Consider the following 21,880-nt stretch of genomic DNA (forward strand, 5'->3'; position numbering starts at 1 on the left):
CAGTTGTCTACAWTGTGGTATTTCTACTATCAGCTACCAAATTCTGTTCCTTGAAGTCTCTAAAAAACACTTGTATTTAAACAAGAATGGTATCTTCCTGAGCCAAAGATGTTATGGGGTTTCTCTCTCTAATCTCAATAAAATGTGCTATTACTGAAAAATGTTTTCACTTCTCTAGTACTTAGTGTGCTGTGTAATACAAACTTAGCACTAACTACCAAATATCAGGGAAAAAGGAATTTCTTTTTTTAAAACAAAATAAAATAGTACTAACTACAAGTCTCAGTCTTCTGGGAGTGAGTGAAAAGTATAATAGRTTAAACATATGTCTAAACATACCATTGTGTCCTGAGCTTCTGGAGGAGAATAATGAAAGTACAGAGTGAAGTGTGGTATGGCAGAGGCATTTAAAATACTCTGATTTGAAGATCTGGGGTTCACGTATTAAATTAGGAATAGGAGTTCATGTATTAAATTAGAAATAGCATTAATTCTGTACAATCAGAACTAGAGTTCAGCCACAGCCTTTGCCTTTTTTGTTGCTTATGAATGGAGGAAGAGAAGGGCTAACTGGATGTGGGTCAGGTTCCTGGGTGCTKCCACTGATGCCCACAGAAGATGGACCGTGGGGCCATCTGACAATCAARATCTTGGCTGACTGAGCAGGTGGGCAGTGCCAGGACACTGATAGCCATGTCTTCCTCCTTGATGGCACAGTGGCAAACATCCCCCTCAAATGTACAGCTGGAAATTTAAGAATTTAAGCTTCTGTTTGATATTTCATGTCTCTCCAGAATTTCAGAAGTTTGTATTTTACATTTATGGTGACAAAAACTTGAAGTTCATAAATTCTATAAAAACCTATGGTAGTGGATGTGATGTGTTATGGGCACTAAAATTAGGCTGAAAAGCTGACCTGATTCAGAAAAGGGGGCTTGGTTGTGTTATGGGACAAGGTATCAGGTCTTCTGCTCTTGTGCGTATGAGGATAGTTCCTAAACTGACACATTCCCCACTCAGAATGAAAGCAGCAGAAGGAATTGTGTTGGGTTGTGAGATTTGGGGTGGGGGTTGTGTGTTTAACCTATAACTATGCCTAGTGATCCTCTGTTATATTTTGTATCTATCTTATGTGTTCATTGTTGTCATTGTTGTCCCTGAGCTTAAAGCTGTGAGTCTGGACTGTGTGGAACAGGAATTTAGCTGTTGGGTGTGTTAGCTGTCACTGGGTTGTGTGAAAATTTTTGCACTGAAGACTTGAAGCAACCCTCACTTTTACTGTATTTTGYATTTAAGAGATGAGATGGGTGGGGAGAAAAAGGACTTGACACTTTGATCCCTTCCCCACATTCTTGTTTTGGGAGTTTAGAGGCCTGTCTGAAACATTTCTGTATGTGCAAGCAGCAAGGAACCACAGCTTAAGGCAYGCTGCCCTGGCAGTGACCTTTGCTCTGATAAGCTGGAGCACATTCTTTTCAGCAAAGATGTAATTTTGCTTCTCATGATAATTCTAGCRTTGGTCTCCTTGGTGGGAGCTTGTGTGTGATGTGGCACCGTGTTCATCCAGAGGGACTCTGAGAAAGGGCCACTCACAGCATTGTTTCCCTGCTGTCACACAGCAAGGAAAGCATGACACAGATGACCAGTGCTTTTATTTGCTTWCTTTGATAATGTTCATAAAAGTTTGGAACTAGCAGGATGCAGGCCATGGCAGTGTGTACTTTCCATTTAAGGCTTGCTGATGTGTCTCTGTAATCACTGTATAGCTGAACTGAACCCATGCAATGCTTTCTCAGACAGCACTGTTCTTTCAGGTTTTAAAAACAAATTATTATTCCTTCTGGAATCCATCTGCTGTGTTTTTATTCAATTTTTTAAAGTCGCTTAACTGGTACTAAGGTTAGATTTGTTACTTTGGAAAACAAAATTGTTCCATTGTGGTCAATCAATTATACTATACTGGTATCTAATTTAGGGGTTTTTTGMTACTTTTATTACTGACACAGACAAGGACTCCAATTAAGAGCCAAATTAAAAATGACAGCAGTAGTGACCCCCTCATCTCCTTGCCTCTCTGCTGGTAGCCATTCCTTATCCAGTAAATTCCAGATTGGACTAAGCCATGCTTCTGAGCTTACTGGTAGGACTCAGGGGCTAGGAACCCAGTTGTTTTGGATAGCAAAGATTTCATACTGATGTCATRTGCCTTATCTAGATCAAGAATTTAGGTGATTTTTTTTTGTATCTGCATGACTGTACACATACAGGCTAAATGTTATCACAGTGTAAAGAAAAATAAATAGTCTCTGAGGCAGCCCTCTAGCCATGAAGAGGATGGTTTGGAGAAGGACACTTAGCTCTGAAGCTAGCTGRTTTGTTGAAGAATGATTTAAAAATGCTTCCACAAGCTATAAGAGTGAAAGTTAAGCTCCGGTTATCCTGAAAGTGACAGGTATTTGGGAGGAGAGGCAAAAAAAAAAAGTCCTTTCTGCACTTTGAAGAACATAAGTTGACACAAAAGGGGCTTGTGCTTTGCAAGAGAATAAGAAGCCAGATTCCTTTAGTGCCTAAAGTTGTTGCTAAGGGATGAGCTGAATTATATTTAAAAAAAAAAAAGACAGAGCACAAGTGCACAAGACTAAAGAAGGAATTGTTACTCTCTGACCCAAGAATGCACTGATGACTTTTCGAGGAGGTGGAAAAAAAGAAAATTTCTCTGTGTGCTCTCGCTGCTCATTCTGGAACTTTGTGAAACATTTTCTTCACATATTTTCTTGCTTGGGCACAAGGGTTGCAGACTGGTACATTCCATTCCTAACCTCCTGAACTCCTCTGTCTCATGAGTATACATTTTTCTATGTGCTGAGCAAGTCCCYGTACACAAACAAGACTCAAAAGAGCAGCACACAAATGTAGGCGCTTATCTTTTCTGTCCTCCTTTGCCTGTCTTGTGTTCTGCCAACATGGCAAATACATTTTTGTTTTGCCTCTGTAACCAGCACAGAAAGATACCCTGTGTTTGTTTTCTCCCCCGCTCCCTTTTTCCTGTCCAGAAGGTTACTGTGATCATAAGCTCCATGCACACAGGCGGCAAAGCCTTGTGAGCATTGTGCTCRGATGTAGTCATCACAAAACTTGGAGCAGTACTGCAACTTAGAGCTGTGTAACTCTGAAACCAAGGTAGCCTCTGCTGCTGTTACCAAATAGCTTCTCTTGGGAGAATTAATTGGTGGGATCTTGCTGCCTTTCCTTGCATGAGCAGCAGACCCACGAGACTGAGAGGTGTTGATACTTTTCTCTTGAAAATCCAGGTACTCTTCTGACAGGGTATCAGCCTGAAAGGCTATCACWAACCCTCTGTGTCAACTCCCCTAAAATCACAAATGAGCATGAAATGAAGTGATAACATGTAACTGAAGTGAAGTAGAAAACCTGCGTTTGAAGATGACTGGACATACAGCTCCTTCTTCATGTTGTTCAGAGCTTATTTATCTAGTCACTTTATAATTAATCCTTTCAGTTAAATTGGGGAGTCTGGTTTAACTAAGGGTATGTGTTGTGCTGTGCAGGAGATGAATTTGGTTTACTGCTGTTGTCCATCTCTCTTTCCCTGGAGTTGCCTCTGAGTGCTCCTGTTGGATGTTGAGCAGTGAGCTTGCAGGGTGGGGTCTGTGACTGCTYGGTTTGTAATGCACTCTTGCGTGGGATATGAAGGGATAGCACCATGGAAACCAGCAGCATTCCAAGTAAGCTGCAGACCCCTGAAGTAATACTCACTTCATGGAAACATTTTCAGAGTAGCTGTGTTATAAATAGATCTTATGCTACAAGGTACAATATGGGACATGTATTAGCAGCTACTTAAAAAACAGCTGCAGTCCAAATAACAAGTAACCATATTTCAGTATCACATGAAAAAGAAGGAACTGAYTCCTCAGAGCAGCCTAAAGCTATTCCACACCAGCTCTATCCACTGCTCCCTTCTGTGCATCTGCTCTACAATAGGTTTTTGGGGAGTGGGATGGAGAATTTAATGTCTAACAATGGTTAGGTTATCCCTCCGAGTCTTGTAAAGGATTTGGTACTGGCAGCACAACCGTAAGTTGGGCATTTTGAAATATAAGGTTTAGGATCACTTTTGAACCAGAATAGTAAACCATGCTGGTTTTGCTCTTTTAATCCTATACTGGTGATWGATGGCAATTCTGCTCCATATTCCCATCATCCCACATGGAGAGTGGATGATCATGGTGAGGATGTGTGTGTATACGTGGGAGCTTGGAGGGACTTTACTGGGATTTAAATGAGACCACAATTAAACATTCTACACAAATTAGACTGAGAAACATATAAGATATAGCCCATGAAAACAAACATTATGTTTGACATACATGTTAACAGTGACTGCAGTTTCTGCTTCCTTGTTAGTTTTTATGAAGTGCTGGTATATTTCTGTCACAGCTMCTGATTTTTCAGAGCTCAAATAGAATATATGTTATATAGCCTTTCTGATCTTTGGTCATTTGTTTCAATAKTATCTTTTGTTAATTACAAGGAGTAATTTTTAGTGAAAAAGTGATACCTTAGTAATATCCTAGGTTCAGATTTTACTGCATATCCTACAGCTATGAGTAATATTCACTTTGAGGACTGTGTTGAGGATGTTCAACCAGTTGCAAAATCTGGCAGWTTTTCAGACTCAAGAACATTCATTATTACAGAATTGTCCTATTAACATGTCTTGAGAAAGAGGATATTTTAATTAAAATCTATTTTGGGTTGTGGATTTTTTTTCTGATGGCCTAACTAGGATATGCATACAAAATTAAGGGGAAAAAATAGTAGAGCTGTTTTCAGGTCTGCTTCCATAGGTAGGAATTGGTTAGTAGTTAATCTTGGCTGCATTAGAGCTAAAGCAGCTTAGTAGTATGAAAATTCWGTGGCTAATAATGCTTTTAATTGGTTCTTAAGGTACCCATTTGAGTTCAAGATGGCTTTATCTTGCTAACAAGTGCTCTCATTTAAAAAACAGGGAATATCCCTATTGAGCAACATCTTTAGTGAATGAATATTGCAAGTAAAATAAATGCACYTTTAGCCTACTTCTCAATCTTGGTAGAATTTCATGAGAGAGCAGCAATACAGACACTAATGCAGTAAAACTATGGGAAGGAAAAAGAAAAAACCCTTTCAGTGGCTACTTACATCAGGGTAATAGTCCATGGTGGGCACCAGGCGCTCTATCAAGGCCTCCAGTGATCCAGAAATAAGGTTCCCATCCTGATAAACAGGGTCCACACATCTCTCTCCCATGTCTGGCTGCACTTGCCCACTACAACTGGAACCAAGCATGCTGGAAAATATTGGCGTCTGGGGCATAGTTTCCTGCAGAAGCGACAAAGAAMGGGAGAGAGGGTTAAGCTTTCTTGCAGGATGTGTGGGTTTTACAGAGGCATACATTAAACACAATTACATATCTGACTGAAGGCAGCCTCAGCATTCAAGCTGAGTTCTGAATCCAAGCAGTYACACATCTGCAAGCTGGCTTGGCATCTGAAATGCACTTTATGTYTCTAAGGCTGCAGATGCACAAGCTGTAAGAATTTTCCTCACTGCACTCGATTTCTTCCTTCTCCCCAGGTTTTCCCTGGTTCTTTATGCATGAAACTAGACAGAGGTGAAAATACAGAATGCTTTCTGAATTTACAAGCTACTGAACAAACAAATACTGAGCCTTAACGTTCCTCTTTTTACTCTCTCAGATCAGATCTTTGGCCAAAACACTTCACTTGTGATGATAAATCCTTCACCACTTTTGTAGTTAGATGTAATCCAGTTCTCAGCACAAGTGCATCTTCTGCTCATAGATATCACTAGAAACAGTGGGGGATATCCTGTCTGAACAAAACTGCCTTTTAAAAAAATTTATTTTACATGTATGTGAAACCATGAGCTGGGTGGAACTGTGGCATATGCTGTAATATACAAGCCTAATTTAAACAGTCTCTTTRGAGATCTATGTTTAGGAAGCAAACCTATTGTTGCAATACAAAAACTACACGAAGGTTTGGGGTTTGCATCTCCCATCCCTTGGCCACATCKGCATCACTCTACCGCAGTCTTTCAGGAAACTGTAGGGGGTCTTTTGTTTGTTTGTTTAAAACTGGCTACAGCTTAAATCTATGCAAAGGCTAAACAAAACATCCTGCTACTTTATGTAAAGGTTGAAAATACTCTTCAGCATCAAAACAGTTCCCCCTGGCTGCTGAAATAGTCAAGACTGTTTAGGAGATCAAGTGAAAAGAAGGCAGCGTTAACTCTTGAGCTGCTGTCCCACTGTCTCGGAAAGAGACAAGATATTGACGTAGATGAAAAGCACTTATGTAGATGAAAAGGATTAGGCCATTACCGGTACCTTTAACCTGACAGCTGTTTCTAACTGCGTTCATCTCTTGCACTTAAGTCCCTGAGCTATTTTTTAATGCAAGGCACATTTTTCCYCTCAAACTCTCCAAAGTCAATCATTCATGTTTACAACTGGAATACAGAACATTTTTCTCTTCTTGAGCTCAGATGAATGCTAGGTACATTGTAAGGAAAAAAATACCAGTATTAACAGAACTTCTTTATCAAGGTGACAGATTTACTTATGTGTGAAGCTGATAAGTATAACTGTTTCTGCAGCTTTTACCAAAAGCTCTTTGCATACATATGTGATAGAGATATAAGGGAAGTGTGGTTCTCTGTAAGTTAAAATATAGCAGCTTAATATAGCTGTTTAATAGCAACCAGGGAGACCACAGTGAGGAGTGGAGTTCAGTTTCAGAACTCCAGGACATAGAGTCAAATAAAATAGAAAATATAGGATGTAATGTCGTATAAAGAAAAAAAAAAAAGAAAAATTACAGTAAGGACATTGAGGTTACTCGGTATTTCACACATTTATCTGTGAAAAGGCCCCAGCTTTGCAATACACAACACTCTGAGAAACCACTAGAGCATACGCTGAAGCTGACGGCTTTACTATCTGTACTATGTAACTCGCCAGTAATTTGCTTTTTTCCCTTTTAAGGTCCATAGCGATACAGCCCGGAGCTGCTTGCAGGATGGTCTGGCTGTGCTGAGCACTTTTGGCTAACAGCGTGAAGTTGCGCAGGGCTTTTAAAGAAAGCTAGCCATCMAACAAATCCCCACTGAAACGATGCTTTAGCGGGAAACGCGCCCCGCTTTTGCCATCAAGCCTTTTAAACTCCTTTACGGCGCTCAGTGTTGCATCAGTTTTGTTTTTAAGGACCCCTCCGGGGCGCAGCCCGTTCCGCTCATCCTGCGGTGCCCCCGGGACCATCTGMGGGGCGCGACCGCCCGGGTGTCCCCGGGGCGAGGGCAGACCCACAGCGGGCACAGCCGGGGTGAGCTCCGCCGCCGCGACCCCGCGCTCCTGGGGTGCTCCCCGAGCTGCCCCAGCCCCGCAGCACCTGCCGCCGCCGCACCCTCCCGCCTGCCCCGCACAGCGCTGCGGCCGCTGCCGGGAGCCGCTCTCTGCCGTGCCCGGCTCGCCGGGACTCGGCGGGGCGCTGGCTCCACCGCAGGGGCAGCTCCGCGCTCAACCCAGCCGTGCCCCCCTCCACGCTGACGGGGGTTCCCGCGGGGCAGCTCCGCGCTCAAGCCACCCGTGCCGTCCACGCTGACGGGGGTTCCCGCTCGGCAGCGCCGGCGCCCCGTACCCGGAGCAGCTTACCCTCATCTTCGTGGCGGCGCGCTCGGCCGGCGGCGGCCCCGGGCCCCGCGGCTCTGACAGCTCTGCCCGCCCGCCCGCGCCGCTCCCGCCGCGCCTGACGTCACGGGCGGCGCGGCGCCCCGTTGGCTGCGCGGGAGCGGGGCCCGTTCAAACGGAGCCGCGCGGGGCGGGGGCGCTGTGGGGGGAGCGGGCCGAGCCCTCCGCTTTTGGCAGCGTTTGATCTGTCTGCTTGCTTTTGATTTTTTTGGTTGGTTCCCCCTCCATTATTTTTCTCCTCCCCCCACTCCCTGCGCGCCTCTTCCTCCCCGCTGTGCCCGTGCGCGGGTAGCGCTCCCGGCGGGGCTCCGCAATCGCGGCCGCCCAGCCCGCCCCGCTGATAATTGTTTCTATTCTTCTTTCGGCCGGACTTGTTTCTGTTTTCKAGTTGGCTGAGCCAGTCCGATAGCCCTGGCTGGTCGCAAGCCGTAGGGCTGTGCGGGACCAGCCCTGTGGTGTCACACACGGGCATCACGAGTGCCTGTGTAGGATCTGATATCCCATGGAAATGCTCYGGGGTGCATCCAACCGCCCCACAAAGTCCCTCACCTGTAACCAAGAGCGGCTGAGGGCTGCCGTCTTTTCACCCTTCCTCCACACAAACAAATCTTTCCCATCCTGTTTCTCGTCTTACCTGAACTGGGATGGCTTATTAGTTGCTATATCGTCTCCAGGCATTAACTAATTTTATTTTTGTCATTAAAATAATTTATTTAATTGCTGTATTTGAATAGGTAGCAGAAGCCCTCACTGGTTTCCATGGTGATTAATGTAAGAAAAGCCTTTTTGGAACTAGGCACGCCACCATGGGTAGGTGGGCACAGCAAATGAATTTGGGCACATTCACGTCCTCAGGAGTGTGAGGAATAGATTAGCGATTGCTCACAATTTGAGGACAAGCACTGTCATCCCTCCTAAACACACGTTAATTTCTAGAAGGATGTGCAGCTACTCATCATCTTTTACTGCTTGCCTGCTAAATTCTTTCTTGGTTTCCAAATTCTAATAGATCTGCTAGAGGGATTATTTTCCTCATTTAAAATGAGTTTTTTCTYTTAAACAACTTGAAAACTCACCTTTGTTTTTCCTCCCTGCCAAGCCTGCTTTGCTRTTCGTCTCAATCCTGTCTATTAGCTGTACTGCACAGCTTTTAGAGTGTGCAGGTCCTGTAGCAGACCTGATGCCTGTTGATGTTGAGGYTTTCCTCAGTTCTGCTGCCTTGGACACCAAGCAGGTTCCAGGGGGCAGTCCCAGATWGCAATCCAGTGGTCTGACCTGCTGCACTGCCCCGTTAGGACCTTACTGAGTAATGCCACACGAGGGTGAGGGACAAGTTTTGTTAAGTCTTGTTCAAACATCTTGAAGTTCTTTATAAAAAATAATTGAAAGCAGAAGGTAAGAATTTGTCGGCTATCACTGTATAACATGATAATATTTCTTTGTGAACACTGTGAATGTCTTTTAATACCTCATCTAGTATTTGTCGCTAAGAACAACACCAGCAAGCCTGCAAATAAGTATGCAAGAAAAACAGGTATTGGATTTCATGCTATTTCTGTGCTAATCTGTTTTCCCACCTTACTCAAACATTTGCTGAGGCTTGTAGAAGAATATGTCCATTAATCTTAGCAAAACATACATAGTTAATTGAGCTCTAGTCACAGATGCAATCTGTTGTAAAAACAACCCCTAATCTTTTTGTTTGTTTGGGSTTTTGTTRGTTTTACTGACATCAGAAACTARATCTGTCCTATCACTGGAAATAAGAAATGTAGGAATTAAGAAACATTCTAATGGAATTAAGGAAAACTATGCTAGCTAGGCATGCTCTCCTCTGAGACATGTCTCTATACTGTGTGTTTTTGTATATTCCTCCCTTCAGTAGCCCAGCGGAGTCTGTTTAGACTTTTTTGTATGTATATAAAAAAAAGGATGTAAAGCAACGTATGTATGTATATTTCTTGCTTACATATATACCTAGGTATGTGTATATAAGTGTTCAGGGGTGTGTTCGGATGCGAGTTCAGTGAAATGCCTTTTTTTTCCTTTCCTAGGATACATGGTACTTGGGTTTGGGGACACTGTCTTGTGCAGTCAGGTTGGAGAGGTAGTTTTTACACATCGGAGGAGCTGAAGGCATGAATTCAGCTCATACAGCATGTAACAGATGAATCATGTTATCATTTTATCTCATTTTGCCTTCTGTAAAGTGTGGATGATGACCTTTGGCTATCTATATTCTGAACGCTGAAATCTGTTGATACAGAATTCTCTAAGGAATAATTGTTTTTGGAGTTATGTAAGGTCTGTTCCTCAGCAAATTGCTAACGTTTTGAAGATGTTYTCATCAGGCACTGCCTCATGTTGCTGGTGGGTGGACCCTAGGGCAAGTTTAATCAGCAGAGCCTGTACTCACTCTCTAGCTTGCTTTTGAGGCAGCACTGCTGTGGTTCGTTTCAGCTGGCCAGAGCAGCATCTTGCTGCAGAGTGAGTCAGCAGCGCTCACACTGTGACTGTCTCAACCTTGAAGGTGCTTCAGCCTCTCTCACACTGGCTGACATCACCCTGACACACTCCGTTATTGTATCATTAATGACCTGGAGTGACACTTGCACTATTTGGGTTCTATTCCTGCTTGTGCTATGGATATTTGACTGACAAATTTTTTAATCCCACTGTGCTCTTGGTGTTCATCTGTGAGATGCTGATAAGGGTGTTTTCACRCTGTTGCACTTGCTTTGTATGTTTTTATATTTGGGCAGTAAGTTTTTGCTTTGTTGTGCTGGAATACAGTTTCTTAATAGAGTTACATCTCCTCTTGAGTGGAAACTTGCTGGTCAACAGCTTGGTAAAAACAATATTAGCAAAGAGGGATGAAAATGAGGGAGAGATCAATTTGAGAGTGAAGGTAATAAAGTTATATTGAGAGTCAGGSAAGAAGAAACTTGAGATTTTCCCAATAGTTTTAGAAAACAGTGTTTTGGAAACAGCTTACTCAAATGTGCCTATGTGTATATTTAAAATGTAGCTGTACGTAAGAAAAGTCAGTCATTAAAATGTCATTAATGCTGATTTGGAGCTATAAACTCAAAGAACTCAACTCTCCTAGAAGTGCTGTCCTTGAAGCTTTTATTGTCAAGCTACTCAAGTCACTCACTCGGTCACCTGCCACAGGAGTCTGTTAATAATAAACATTTGGTTTCATTTAATGGAGTATGTCAACATGCTTTAAAGCCCCAGCATCTGCATTCAAGGAAGCAAAGAGAGACAAAGCCAGAGGAACTGGCATTGAAAATGAACCCAACTGTGTATGGCATTGATTAAATACCAACATGGGATCGAGTCTTCATCTCTGCATTCCCCCTTTTACGTACACCCTAGGACAGTCTTTGGAGTGCTGCTGGGTTTAATGTACAGCCTTGTCTCTTGCTTGGAGGGACAGCCTGAACTGTTACCCAGAGCTCTCCAGGCCTTGCAAGTGGCCATGAATAGAGAGGACGGTGTTTGTGTGTCCTGTTCTCTTCCACTGGTCCATGATCCCCACAGAAACCCCACTTTGTGCCCCTCACCTTCACAGGTGTGGTGACAGCAGCGTGTTCTGCTTCTTGCCAGCTTGGAAGGCTTTAAGGCCGGCACCCTGATGTTTTCAATTGGAATTCAAAAAAGAATTCTGTATTAAATATGTGCATTTTATTCATGGGTTTTATGGATTGATGTCCATTTTAGCTGGACTTGAGATAAGGAATTTGTGCAGGAAAATGCCATTTAACTCCATGATGGGCCTTAGGGCTTTTACATGGACGCATTTCATGATCGTTTGTGAGACTTTATAATTTAATGAGTAGAATGTAGGTAGAGCTCAAAAGGCTCAGGTGACTGCCTTCAGCAAACTTTTGGGTTCTGGTTTTATTTGTAGGGCTGCACAAGTGTTCAAGATTTCCTTGTTGTATACAAATTTTAAGATTTTAAAAGCTGTTCTCAAACCATTTTTAGATGAATTTGAAGACCTCTAAATTTCAGAGATTCATGCTGCAGAATAGCTTGATGGCACATTAATAACTTGGCAGCAGATGGGAGTGGGAGGAAGGAGTTTCAAATGGTGGTTCTGAACCAAGCAAAGCTTTACAAGCTTGAAGCAAGGTAGAAAACRCTAGCCAGCAGTCTGTGCTTATTACTGACCGTGCCTTTGTCTCCCTCTCTCTGACCTGGGACATGATGAGTCCTTCCACATTATAGTTTTGTCAGACCCAATGGGTATTGTACTTTGAAAATGGCATTTTCCACTTTGAAAATGTTTTGCTAAAGAGGTCCTGACCAGCTCTTCCCCTTAGGTATCCAGCAATTTTAAGGGCAAACCCAGAAGAAAACATAGGAGCAACTTAAGATGTGGTTTGTTGCTATGTCTGTTTTTAGTTCTAGCTGAAAGGGAAACCTAGCTGTGAAAATTCTGTTCCATGTCTGTGGATCCAACTGTGTTTTCACTGGCATAAGGTCAGCTCTGTGACACCACTGAGAACACCTCTCTGCTGGGAAATGTGAAACAGGTTTTTACCAATGCTCAGTCTGCAGCTCCCCCTTGGACTAAAAGGAAAGATCTTCCCCAGAATTTGGAGAGAACACGGTGCTAATCCCCATTTTTTTTGTGCCTGTGCCAAAATAACAGATTTAACATAACCTGACACAAGTTGCCTGTGATACTGGTGTGTGGCTGTTAATTAAAAACTGAGGTTTTAATGGTTATTTTGGCACTGCTGCCAAAAGAATTTAACTAGTAGTCTGATTCCTGGTTTTCATAGTCATAGAAATCTGTAGGTTTCAGGAATCATCTTGCCAGCTGATTACAATTTGAAGTACATTCAGCTGGGAAACAACACTGTAATATATCATGAATGTCTTTATCATAGTCTTGATTGGTGTGGATCAATCAGCTTTGATTAAATAAAATGTAAGTATAAAGGGGTGATACTTATCCTTTGCATCAAGGATGTAACAAGAGATCCTTTACAGAAGTCTGAGGACCTCAGCTCATTTAGAGGCAGAGGAGAGTTAGAGAATGAACTAAAGGATAAGATCTTGGAAAAAGATGTGGGCTGGGCCTGCTCTGCATAAAGGAGCTGCTACCACCAAATGGCAATTTATGTGTTTTCAGGAGGTGATGGAGCCTTCTCACTCTTTTTTCAAGAAAGGGCAGAAAAGGTACCAAAAAATGTTWTAGCTGTTTTTAATGTTTGYACTTCAGTCTGATTTTGACTACAGYAAGAAATATTAGAGGTATGTTGATGTAATATGTATTCTTTGTATTAATTTTATTTCAGGCCTTTTAAAATTGAATATTTAAAAACAACCAATATTCTATTTTAAATTTGGCTCAAGTTTGGGATCAAGATGAAGGAGTTCTGGACAGATCCTAGTTAGCGTGTCCTTTACTTGCATATTTATGCTTGTGACACCAGCAATTCCAAGACTGTGCCATTGAGCAGAAAGGGAAAATCAATTATGCCAAGAAGGGAGCATGTACATACATCAGCAATTTGGGGCCCAGGGGAAGAAAAATCTGCATGACTGCTGATGTCAATCTTCTTGATAYGGTATTTTTGTAAATGCACGTGGGTTGCTATTTCTTTAAACTAGCTCAACAAAAAAATAAGTTTATTTTTAGTGTTATAACTTCAGGGCATCACAATTAGCAGATCAGAATTGCTAGTTGGATTAGTCAACCTTCTGTTTGCTTTAGCAGAAACTATGACAGTGACATTGTTAGCACTCGCACAGGTATTTTGGAAGATTCATTAAGCTAAGTTATGGTATACTGCCCCCCCAATTTTCATTCTTTTCGGTTCTACAAATTTTATTTTTCAGCTGATGGAGAGAAATTCTGGGCTGATGAGCTCACCTGCAGCTAATGTTAGTATTAAAACATTTCAATTAAAGGTGCAATGTGTCTTGCCTTACTTGCAGTAATTCAGGTAATTCAGTTCCCATGAGCATCTATTGCTTGGACTCCTTTTGCTGACACTGCCAACAAGTTCATCAGCAATTTTTTGGGAGTTTTAGAATAGTCTGAAGTCTACTTATTTTGCGGGGGCATTAACTGCTGTTGGTTTAATTCTAATGGCTTTATTTGGAATAGAATCAAGGTGTGATAGTCTTGACAATATCTTGAGGAAAATATATGGAGAAGCTGTCACCAAATTAGGTATTCAAAATGAATTTTTAAGATAGCATTTTGATGAATGACAAGATCTAGTGAASAAATGAACGAGCTCCCAAGCCTATTTATATTTAGTCTCATTTACAAGCACTTTTCTGACACTTTCCTTTCAGCATAGTTTGARCAACCTGGGAAGGACTTGCACTCTCACATGACATCAGATGTATATTGAATTGATGCTGAGTAGTACAGAACACAGGTTATTGTTTCATTTATTTGTGTGCTTATCCTTTGTTACAAATCCTRGGACACAGCCTCGGGCTATTCAAGCACAAACTATTGAAAGTGAAGCCCTAAAACAGTGTGGCCCTATGCAGTCAAATTTGCACTGTGTTAAGCTGAGGACTGTTCTGCAGGTGAACAAATCCCCTGCTATAGATACATACATGTTGAGGGTAAAAAATTTAAAAAAAAAAAAAAATCAGTCATCTACCATCTAAACTGTGTATTAGTGATATCAACTGAGCAATTTAGTTCTCTGTTTTGCTAAAGTATCTTGACATAAATCAGTCACAGAATTCTCATGACTGAGCTACTTTTGCCCAACCCGTTATGAAAATATCTTTATAAAGACATAAATGTAAGTGTACTGCAAATAAAAGAAGATTTAGTGCCTTCCTGGAGCTTTTATTTCCCCGGTGGACTGTACTGGTCAAGCCACRATTCAAATAGCTGCTGATGAAAAAACAATGTGCTCCTTGAGCCTATTTGCTTTGTCATTTAGGACTGGCACTCACCTTAAAGCTGGCTATGTCAGAGAATAACAAGTTTCAATTATTTCTATTTGGATATTTCTTTAGAGGCAGGGGGAGCACTTATATCTTTAGCACTAGGATATTAAAAAATTTTCACCCTTTCTGCCTTTTTCAAGTTCATTGTGCCAGTATTAAAAATCATTTAGGGAGTTGTTTTAGTATTTTATTCAAATTTTACAATTTATATTCTTCCACCTTGTTACTAGAGGAAGAATCAAACAAATACAGTGAACTGGAGAGCCCTGTATGTTTTGATGAGTCTGGATTTCAACCCTACAGCTGCTGCTGTGGCATGAAACAGATGTCATGTCAGCCAGCAACTTCAAAGGGGATTCCCTGGGCATGAGCATGTGGGAAACTTAAAGCTGATACTCTTCCCCAGGGGAGTTTAGTTCCTTCTGTTTCTCACTTGTTCCCCTTCAGATTTCTATGCAGTAGCTGTTCATACCATGGGCACAGCCTGCTTTAGTTCACGTTTAGAGACTTTTTTAAGGTTATCTGTGGCTGGATTTCCCTGTTTTGGGTTTTTTGTTGTGGGGGTTGGTTTGTTTGGTTTTGACTTCTTATTTTCTTTTATGCAGGGTTGCAAAAGCTCTCTAAAATCCGTGGTCATGTTAGTAAAATGTTTTTTATAAAGAGAGCTCAGAAGTCTCGAATCTCTATAGAAATCACAAAGTGCTCTAGTAGTTGATGATGTTTTCCCTGTGTTTCCTGCTTTCCTAACTACCTTTTTTTGTTCAGAGTTAGGCAAGATAGAAATGGATCCAGATTTTAGRTATAAATGAGGAGAGAAGCTGTAGAGAGATATATGTTGGATTTGTGAAATGAGGAGCTGTSTGTAAGAAATGGCTGCAATAAATGTAATGAAGAATTTAGTGGTGTTCAGAAGCATAGTCTCTGCTTGCTCAGGAAAATACAGTCAGCTCTGTTACTTGGTTTTATCTCTGTAAAGTCTCAAAACAGACAGCACTCTACATGCAAACTGTAAAATGTTACGTAAAGCTCASGTACACGCACATGCATTGCGTAAAAACTAAAACATGTAACCAATATTTCATTTTGGATAGCAAGAATGAAAGAAATTCTTAAAATTAAACTAATTTCCCTGCCATCCTGTTCCTTCCTGGTGCTTCTGTGTGTCCTGAACTKATAGTTACCTACTGTTTGACTGATATTTGAGCTGGTGGTTTAAAAGTAAAAGCTTTCAATGTCTTGGCAGATTTCCTGGGCAGCCTATTCATAATGCCTGTAACTTGCCTAATTATATGAGATTTTTGGCCAGGTAGTACTCTCACACTTTAAGATCTGCATGCATGAAAAATGCTTCCAAGTGCCTTGCTCCCAAATGTAGCTGCTCAAGAGTAATGATTTAACAGTGCTGCAGTACTGACTGTTAATTTGGAGAATGTTCACTGAAAATCAGGTTTTTTTTCTTGTGTAGGAGACTAGTTCCCTATGAGCATTTTATAATTTCCTCTTTTCTCACTCAYGGCTCCCACAGAATATGTACATGGCAAAGACTAGCTAGAAATCCTAAACTTACAAGGCATCCCACTGGGAGTTAGTTCAGACCTAATAATATTGAAGTAAAAAAATACAGATTGTTCCACATGAAGTGTTGCAAATTCTCTAATAAAATCTGGCCTAATTAGGGACATCTAAAATGYTCTATTGTGTGTTTTCAGCATAAATGTTTTATAGATTTACATTTCATGACCATTTTCTACTGAAGAGACTATGTTCTATCATTTTATGTTGTTTTAAGAATAATAATTAGGACCATAATACAGAACATTATAAGCAAAATTCTGCCATGATTATGCACCAGACTGCATCAAATCACTCTGAAAAGCACGCTGAGGGATTTCTTGTCATATTTTGAGTATAGCCTTTCCAGAAAAGGGGATGTATCACATTGTTACTGCTTCCATGTTCCTTACTGGATCTGCTGTTTCTTTGGTATTAAAATTCAGTGATGCTGGAGAAATTTGAGACTGCAGAGGCACTCAAATGTTGGCATTTTAAGCACCTGAGCTGTAAGTTGAGCAGAGTCTTGCTGCCTTCCCTCCATAGACCTCTCACACCTACATCTATTGAAGTGAGGAAGGGTTTGTTCAAGTGGAGCACTTGGTTCTGGAAGTGAAATTGTAATTTTAAGGCAAAAGATGAAAAGCATTGAATATGCTAGTGCTTTTTTTTTATTAGTGGCTATTTTTAAGAGCAAGTTCAAGTCTTGACTTGCCCTAGCATTTCATATGAAAGATAATAATTCATTTTAGCTAGTACATTAATTAACTTTTGTAGTGTATATTCTGTGAATTTGTCAAAGGGAGTCTATTGAGTGAAATAATTTTTTTTATTATGTTGCTAAAGCTTGTTTGCTGCTACTAAAAATCTAGAGAACATTGATTCGTTTATATAATCCCTTCATTTTTTATGGTTTGCAAAATCCTAGCAAACTTAAAATGAAGTTAGTGAAGAAAGGCAATACAGAACTTCAACAAGGGCTTCTGTAAATAAACACACAGAAACCCAGGCACAAACCATGAAAAATCATCTCTGTCCTGTTGTCTGATACCCGTGTCAAAACTGTGAATAACAAGGCACTGAGCCTGAGTGCCAAGCACTGCCTGACTTGGCACTGCCCACACTTTGCACAGAACTATGGAGACAGCAACATRAGTCAAGGAAAACAGGTCTCTGCTAAGAGTGCAAAAGCCAAAGAAGCATCCCTATATATCTTATTCCTACAAACTGCACTGCCATGATGATCATCTGAGCTCCAGTCTTCACAAAATCCACAGAGTAAAATTACACAAATAAAACACAACAGTGGAATGCTCACCCCATATCTTTTTCTGTAATGCAGTGTAGATATCCAAGAAAAATAGCTTATCCAGCTAGAAGCCTTACTACCTGCAAGTTTTTTATTCTTTAATTAAAATGCTGGATTGTCAGGAAAGTTTCCCAATGAATGGAAATAGCTTAGGCACCCTTTGATCTGAGCTGGTGTTTTATCTCCACGCTGGCTAATGAACCTTCCAAGATACATCTTTTGACTGGATATTGATTCCTGAGGTGCTATGGTAAATGGAAAGAGTTTTGGCATGGTTAATTCTTAAAAAAAACATCTCTCCTAAAGAAGTAGAAGCAGCTTCACAAGGGAAATTTGTCTTGTAATTTTATCCTAAAAACATCAGAATTGCATCTGAAAACAATTTATAATCTGTCACAAAACTCTGTTTTGTCATGTGTTTTGTTAATTGAACTTCTGAGGCTGTGCAATTGCAGTGTCTGTTCAAGGCAGCAGTGTGGCTCACCTGGCTCACGTACTCACAGCTAAGCTAAACTCTCATCTTTATTCTGCACAGCATTGCTATTTCTACTAAAACCTAATCCATTATTCATAACTGCTTCTAATTTTGGCCTAACTTTGAACTGGAGATAATTGGAATGTCTCCAATTGTCTCATATGTTCACACATCAAAGAGCATCAAGTCAGAAGTTACCATTGTTCTTGTGGTGTATGTATGTGCATGTTTTAAAGAGTGAGGGAATATTTTTTTTTTTTTTTAATTAGTGATACTGGGATATTCCACTTTCTTCTTTCACAAATAAATGGAAATAAATTTGCAATCTTAGGGAAAAGGTGCCACAGGTTATCATGCCCAATGCTGCAGATCTGAGTATTGGTACAAAACTTGTTAGAGGCAAGAGAACTCATCTAAGTGACTTCAGTAGGTTTTAGATAAAGCMTCAAGGAAAGGTTGATGTTCAGTGTTACTTAATCCCTCCTTCCCCTTTGGTGCTGCAAGACGGTTATTCAGAAATTGGCAACATTTCTGGGTATTCTAGGTACCCTTTATTTGCTTTTCTTGTACCTGTTTTGTCCTTTCTCACCCCCAAGCTCAAATTCAGGTGAAATGGGAAAGGAAAGAAAGGAAAAATGAGAAGATTCTTGCTGTTGTGGTAGAGGGGTTTGGAAAAGGGAAGATATTTTAAAAATCCATTATGCTCAAATGCGCCCAAATATAGTTTTGAATGTGATAGCTCTAATTTTTCTGTGACGTTCTTTGCTTTTGTGTGCTAGCCAGGGAGCTTGCAGGTAAATTCATGGCTGATTTTTTAAAAATAGAAATAAAATTGTACTCTCAGCTGGTGTTTGTACTCTGGTCTGAAAAATTGCAGTAGAATAAAAAAATAATCTGGGGTTTGCTTTTGAGGAACAAAATAGCYGTTCCCAGAAGTTACAGCAGTGCACGAGTCCAAACACTGCAACAGTTGAAGCCTTCTTGCTTCAACACATTTGGCCACAAGTGAGTCAGTTTAAAGCATTTTCTGTGGCTATGTTGCTTTGGAAAGATTTAAATACTAATTCAACTGCTGCTGGTGTTCTATTTTTTAAAATCATGAATCATTCTTTAAAATTTGATGGCTTACAATCCACATTACAAAGGATGTGTACTTACACTGCTGTTACAGTTATTATAATGATATTTCACGTTACTTTTAATCAAGCGTTTTCTATGCTTAAATATCKTAGAAGTCTCACTTATGCTCAAAGTATTTGAACGAGAGTTAAGATTCGGTCCCTTTTAAGTACAAAAGGCTTTAGACACATGTTGCTGTGTTCTCCTTTGCCCACAAGCAAGGACCTCTCCTGGGCACTGGCAATACATTTGGATTTCTTTCAAGTGAGTTTTTGTCTTTTTTTGTTTGTTTTTTCCCTTCCATATAAAACAGTACCYCCTGTTAGCAACAGCTAGCTGTCAATACAGTCCTCAAACCTGAGCTGGCTGAGTAATCTCACTTTTCTGATTGCTTTGAGGACCATTCTTGTACAGCTATGGCAAATGTCCCACCATAATTTTTCATATCCTTTTAGTGATGATTTGTACTCGCTTTTCAGCTGCAAAGGACTRAAAGAACATTTCAAGCCCACACAAAGTCTGACGAGAGCTCGTGACTGTCTACAATTTGGAACAGCAGGCAGCATGTTCCATGTTACCACAGGGAAGATGGTCAGGATTTGGTTTATTTAGGGCCTCTTTTTTAACAATATTCAAATACAACTGATATCTACCAGAAAAAAAAAAATTGAAAATCAGCAATTACTTTTATTTACATTCATGCTAACAGAGTAAATAATTTAGTAAGGCTATGAGAATGAGAGGGTGAGGGTGGATTTAAGATGCAGAGGAGTTTGCTTCTTAACACCTGAGCAATAAGGAAAGAAAAATCAGCCCAGGAAGGGCATCACTCACCTTGCAAGCTTTTAACCTTTCCCCAAAGGTCTGTCCTGCAACTCGCTTGAGCTCCCATGTTCAGCCCCCAGCATTTTTTGCTACCCATCTTTTCCTTCCCCTCCTCCAGCCATCTTCTCCCCCCTTCCCCCCACTTCCTATTAAAAGGAAAGCTGCTGAGAGCTCGTAAGTAACAGACTCATGCTTTCAATCAAAGGAGAGAGCTGAATAGCCTTCCACTGAGAGGCAGTTCAGTGGATCTGGAGTCAGGGCCCCTTCATTAATGARAAAGGAATCTGTTCACCTTCTGAAATCTTTCACCACTCCCTCAAGCTGCCTGAACCACACAACTTGCGTTTCTCATCAATTTCCCCACTGTGACCACAGCTCCATTTCTCTCTCCCTCTCTTCTCCATCTCTTGAAAACTAAAAATGCAAAGGTAATTTCCCTGCTCTTGCTGGGTCCATGATTTTTCTTTGCTCATTAGGCAATGCCATTTTAAATTAATTTATTTCCCTGGCCCCCAAACCCTTGGTTTCAGTGAAAAAAAATAGTTTGGCTTAGAATTATAGGAAAGTAAACACAATATTTGCATCTGGCTTGCCAGGCATCTGTGCAATGCAGGTCCAAACACTGGTTTTGACTCTCAGGCTCGGTGGTTTCCTCTGACAGTTTTTTCACTCAAAACATCTTGTTTCAGTTCACACCAACTGAGTTTTGTGTTGAGTTTCTAGGGGTTGCAATGAATGCTGGAAATTCAAATGCAAAGCTCAGCTGAAGCAGCTGCTGTCCTCTCTTTTGGTCCAAACTACATTAYCACCTAAGATGCTAAAATCATCCTTAACTCCTGAAACTTATCTCCAGTTTGGTGAAAAACTAACATGCTGCTTGCTTTGTTTGGGAACACTTAATTAGTTCATTTATTAGCTCATTTTTAAACTAATTCCAGWTCATAAATATGAATATGACCTCAACAATGTACCACATCAGGAATTGTGTCATTTCATCTCACTTGTTGTCAGAAATAGAAAAGCATTCTTTGTCATTATTTAAAAAATGACTTTTTTTTTGCTACATCTCTATCTATGCTGTCCATGATGTGAAAGGAATAGTTACTGTCAATGAGAGAATAAAGTGGGGAAAGACATAGTGTAAGATTTCTGTCAGATGGGTCTCAGCTTGCACAGAACAAGTATCCAGTTGTTATTCTGTGAAAGGCCTTAATGCTTTGGTCTGGGGGAAAATATTCTGGTAGCACTCCTGCTCTGATCACATAGGTAAATATAAATGACTTTTCTTCTGACAGGTGTGGGGGAAGATGCGTTGTGTGTGAGAATGTGAATCAGGAAGGAAYGGGGATTGGTGAGAAGTGGGTGTTTTATGGATGCAGCATAGCTGAGCACTGGTTTAGGTTTTGATAGTGAGGTAGTTTCAGTTCTCATTCTTATATGCAAACAGTTATGTCATGCTCAAAATTCAGACTGAATAGCCAAATTCAGACTTCTTTTGGTCTTTAGATCCATTTCACTTCAAGAGTTATAATTTTCTATTAATRCATAACTGATAGTGAACATTTTTCTGTTAATTTCCCTGGTGAAACCATGCAGTGTGACTATTTCTACTAAGAAAGAGAAAATGGTTTTGCTTGTTGAGTTCTGTTTGTTATTTTATGTTGATGCTACACACAGCTCGAGGAAACACTGACTGACTGACTCTGAAAATCTGAGTGAAAAGTACATAAAATTCTTGATTAAAAAAGAGAGATCTTGTCAAAACAAGCCCTGCATGATAAAGATTTCCATGGCAGAGAAGAATGAGGAGAGAATGTACAACTGGAATGCTGTGTATTTTAATTGCAGTGGGTGCTGATCGCTGCTAATTTAAACAGATATTGTG

At 40.7% G+C, this 21,880-nt stretch overlaps 1 protein-coding gene across 4 annotated transcripts in view; it reads right to left on the bottom strand.

Moving 5' to 3' along the window:
* The window catches only part of RASGEF1A (RasGEF domain family member 1A), a 141,058-nt gene that overhangs the window by 18,429 nt on the left and 100,749 nt on the right, over positions 1–21,880 (bottom strand). For 3 of the 4 annotated variants that reach the window (XM_057365213.1, XM_057365210.1, XM_057365211.1), the window contains one exon: positions 5,206–5,385. In XM_057365213.1, coding sequence (XP_057221196.1) covers positions 5,206–5,379 — 174 coding nt within the window. In that variant the 5' untranslated portion in view covers positions 5,380–5,385. Of the gene's footprint in view, positions 1–5,205; positions 5,386–7,738; positions 7,806–21,880 lie in introns of those variants that run through there. The other variant, XM_057365212.1, reaches the window with a different exon arrangement.

Source organism: Malurus melanocephalus, unplaced genomic scaffold (genome assembly GCF_030028575.1).
Source record: "Malurus melanocephalus ecotype Western Australia unplaced genomic scaffold, MMel_1.1 scaffold_49, whole genome shotgun sequence".
In the NCBI taxonomy this organism is placed as follows: Eukaryota; Metazoa; Chordata; class Aves; order Passeriformes; family Maluridae; genus Malurus; species Malurus melanocephalus.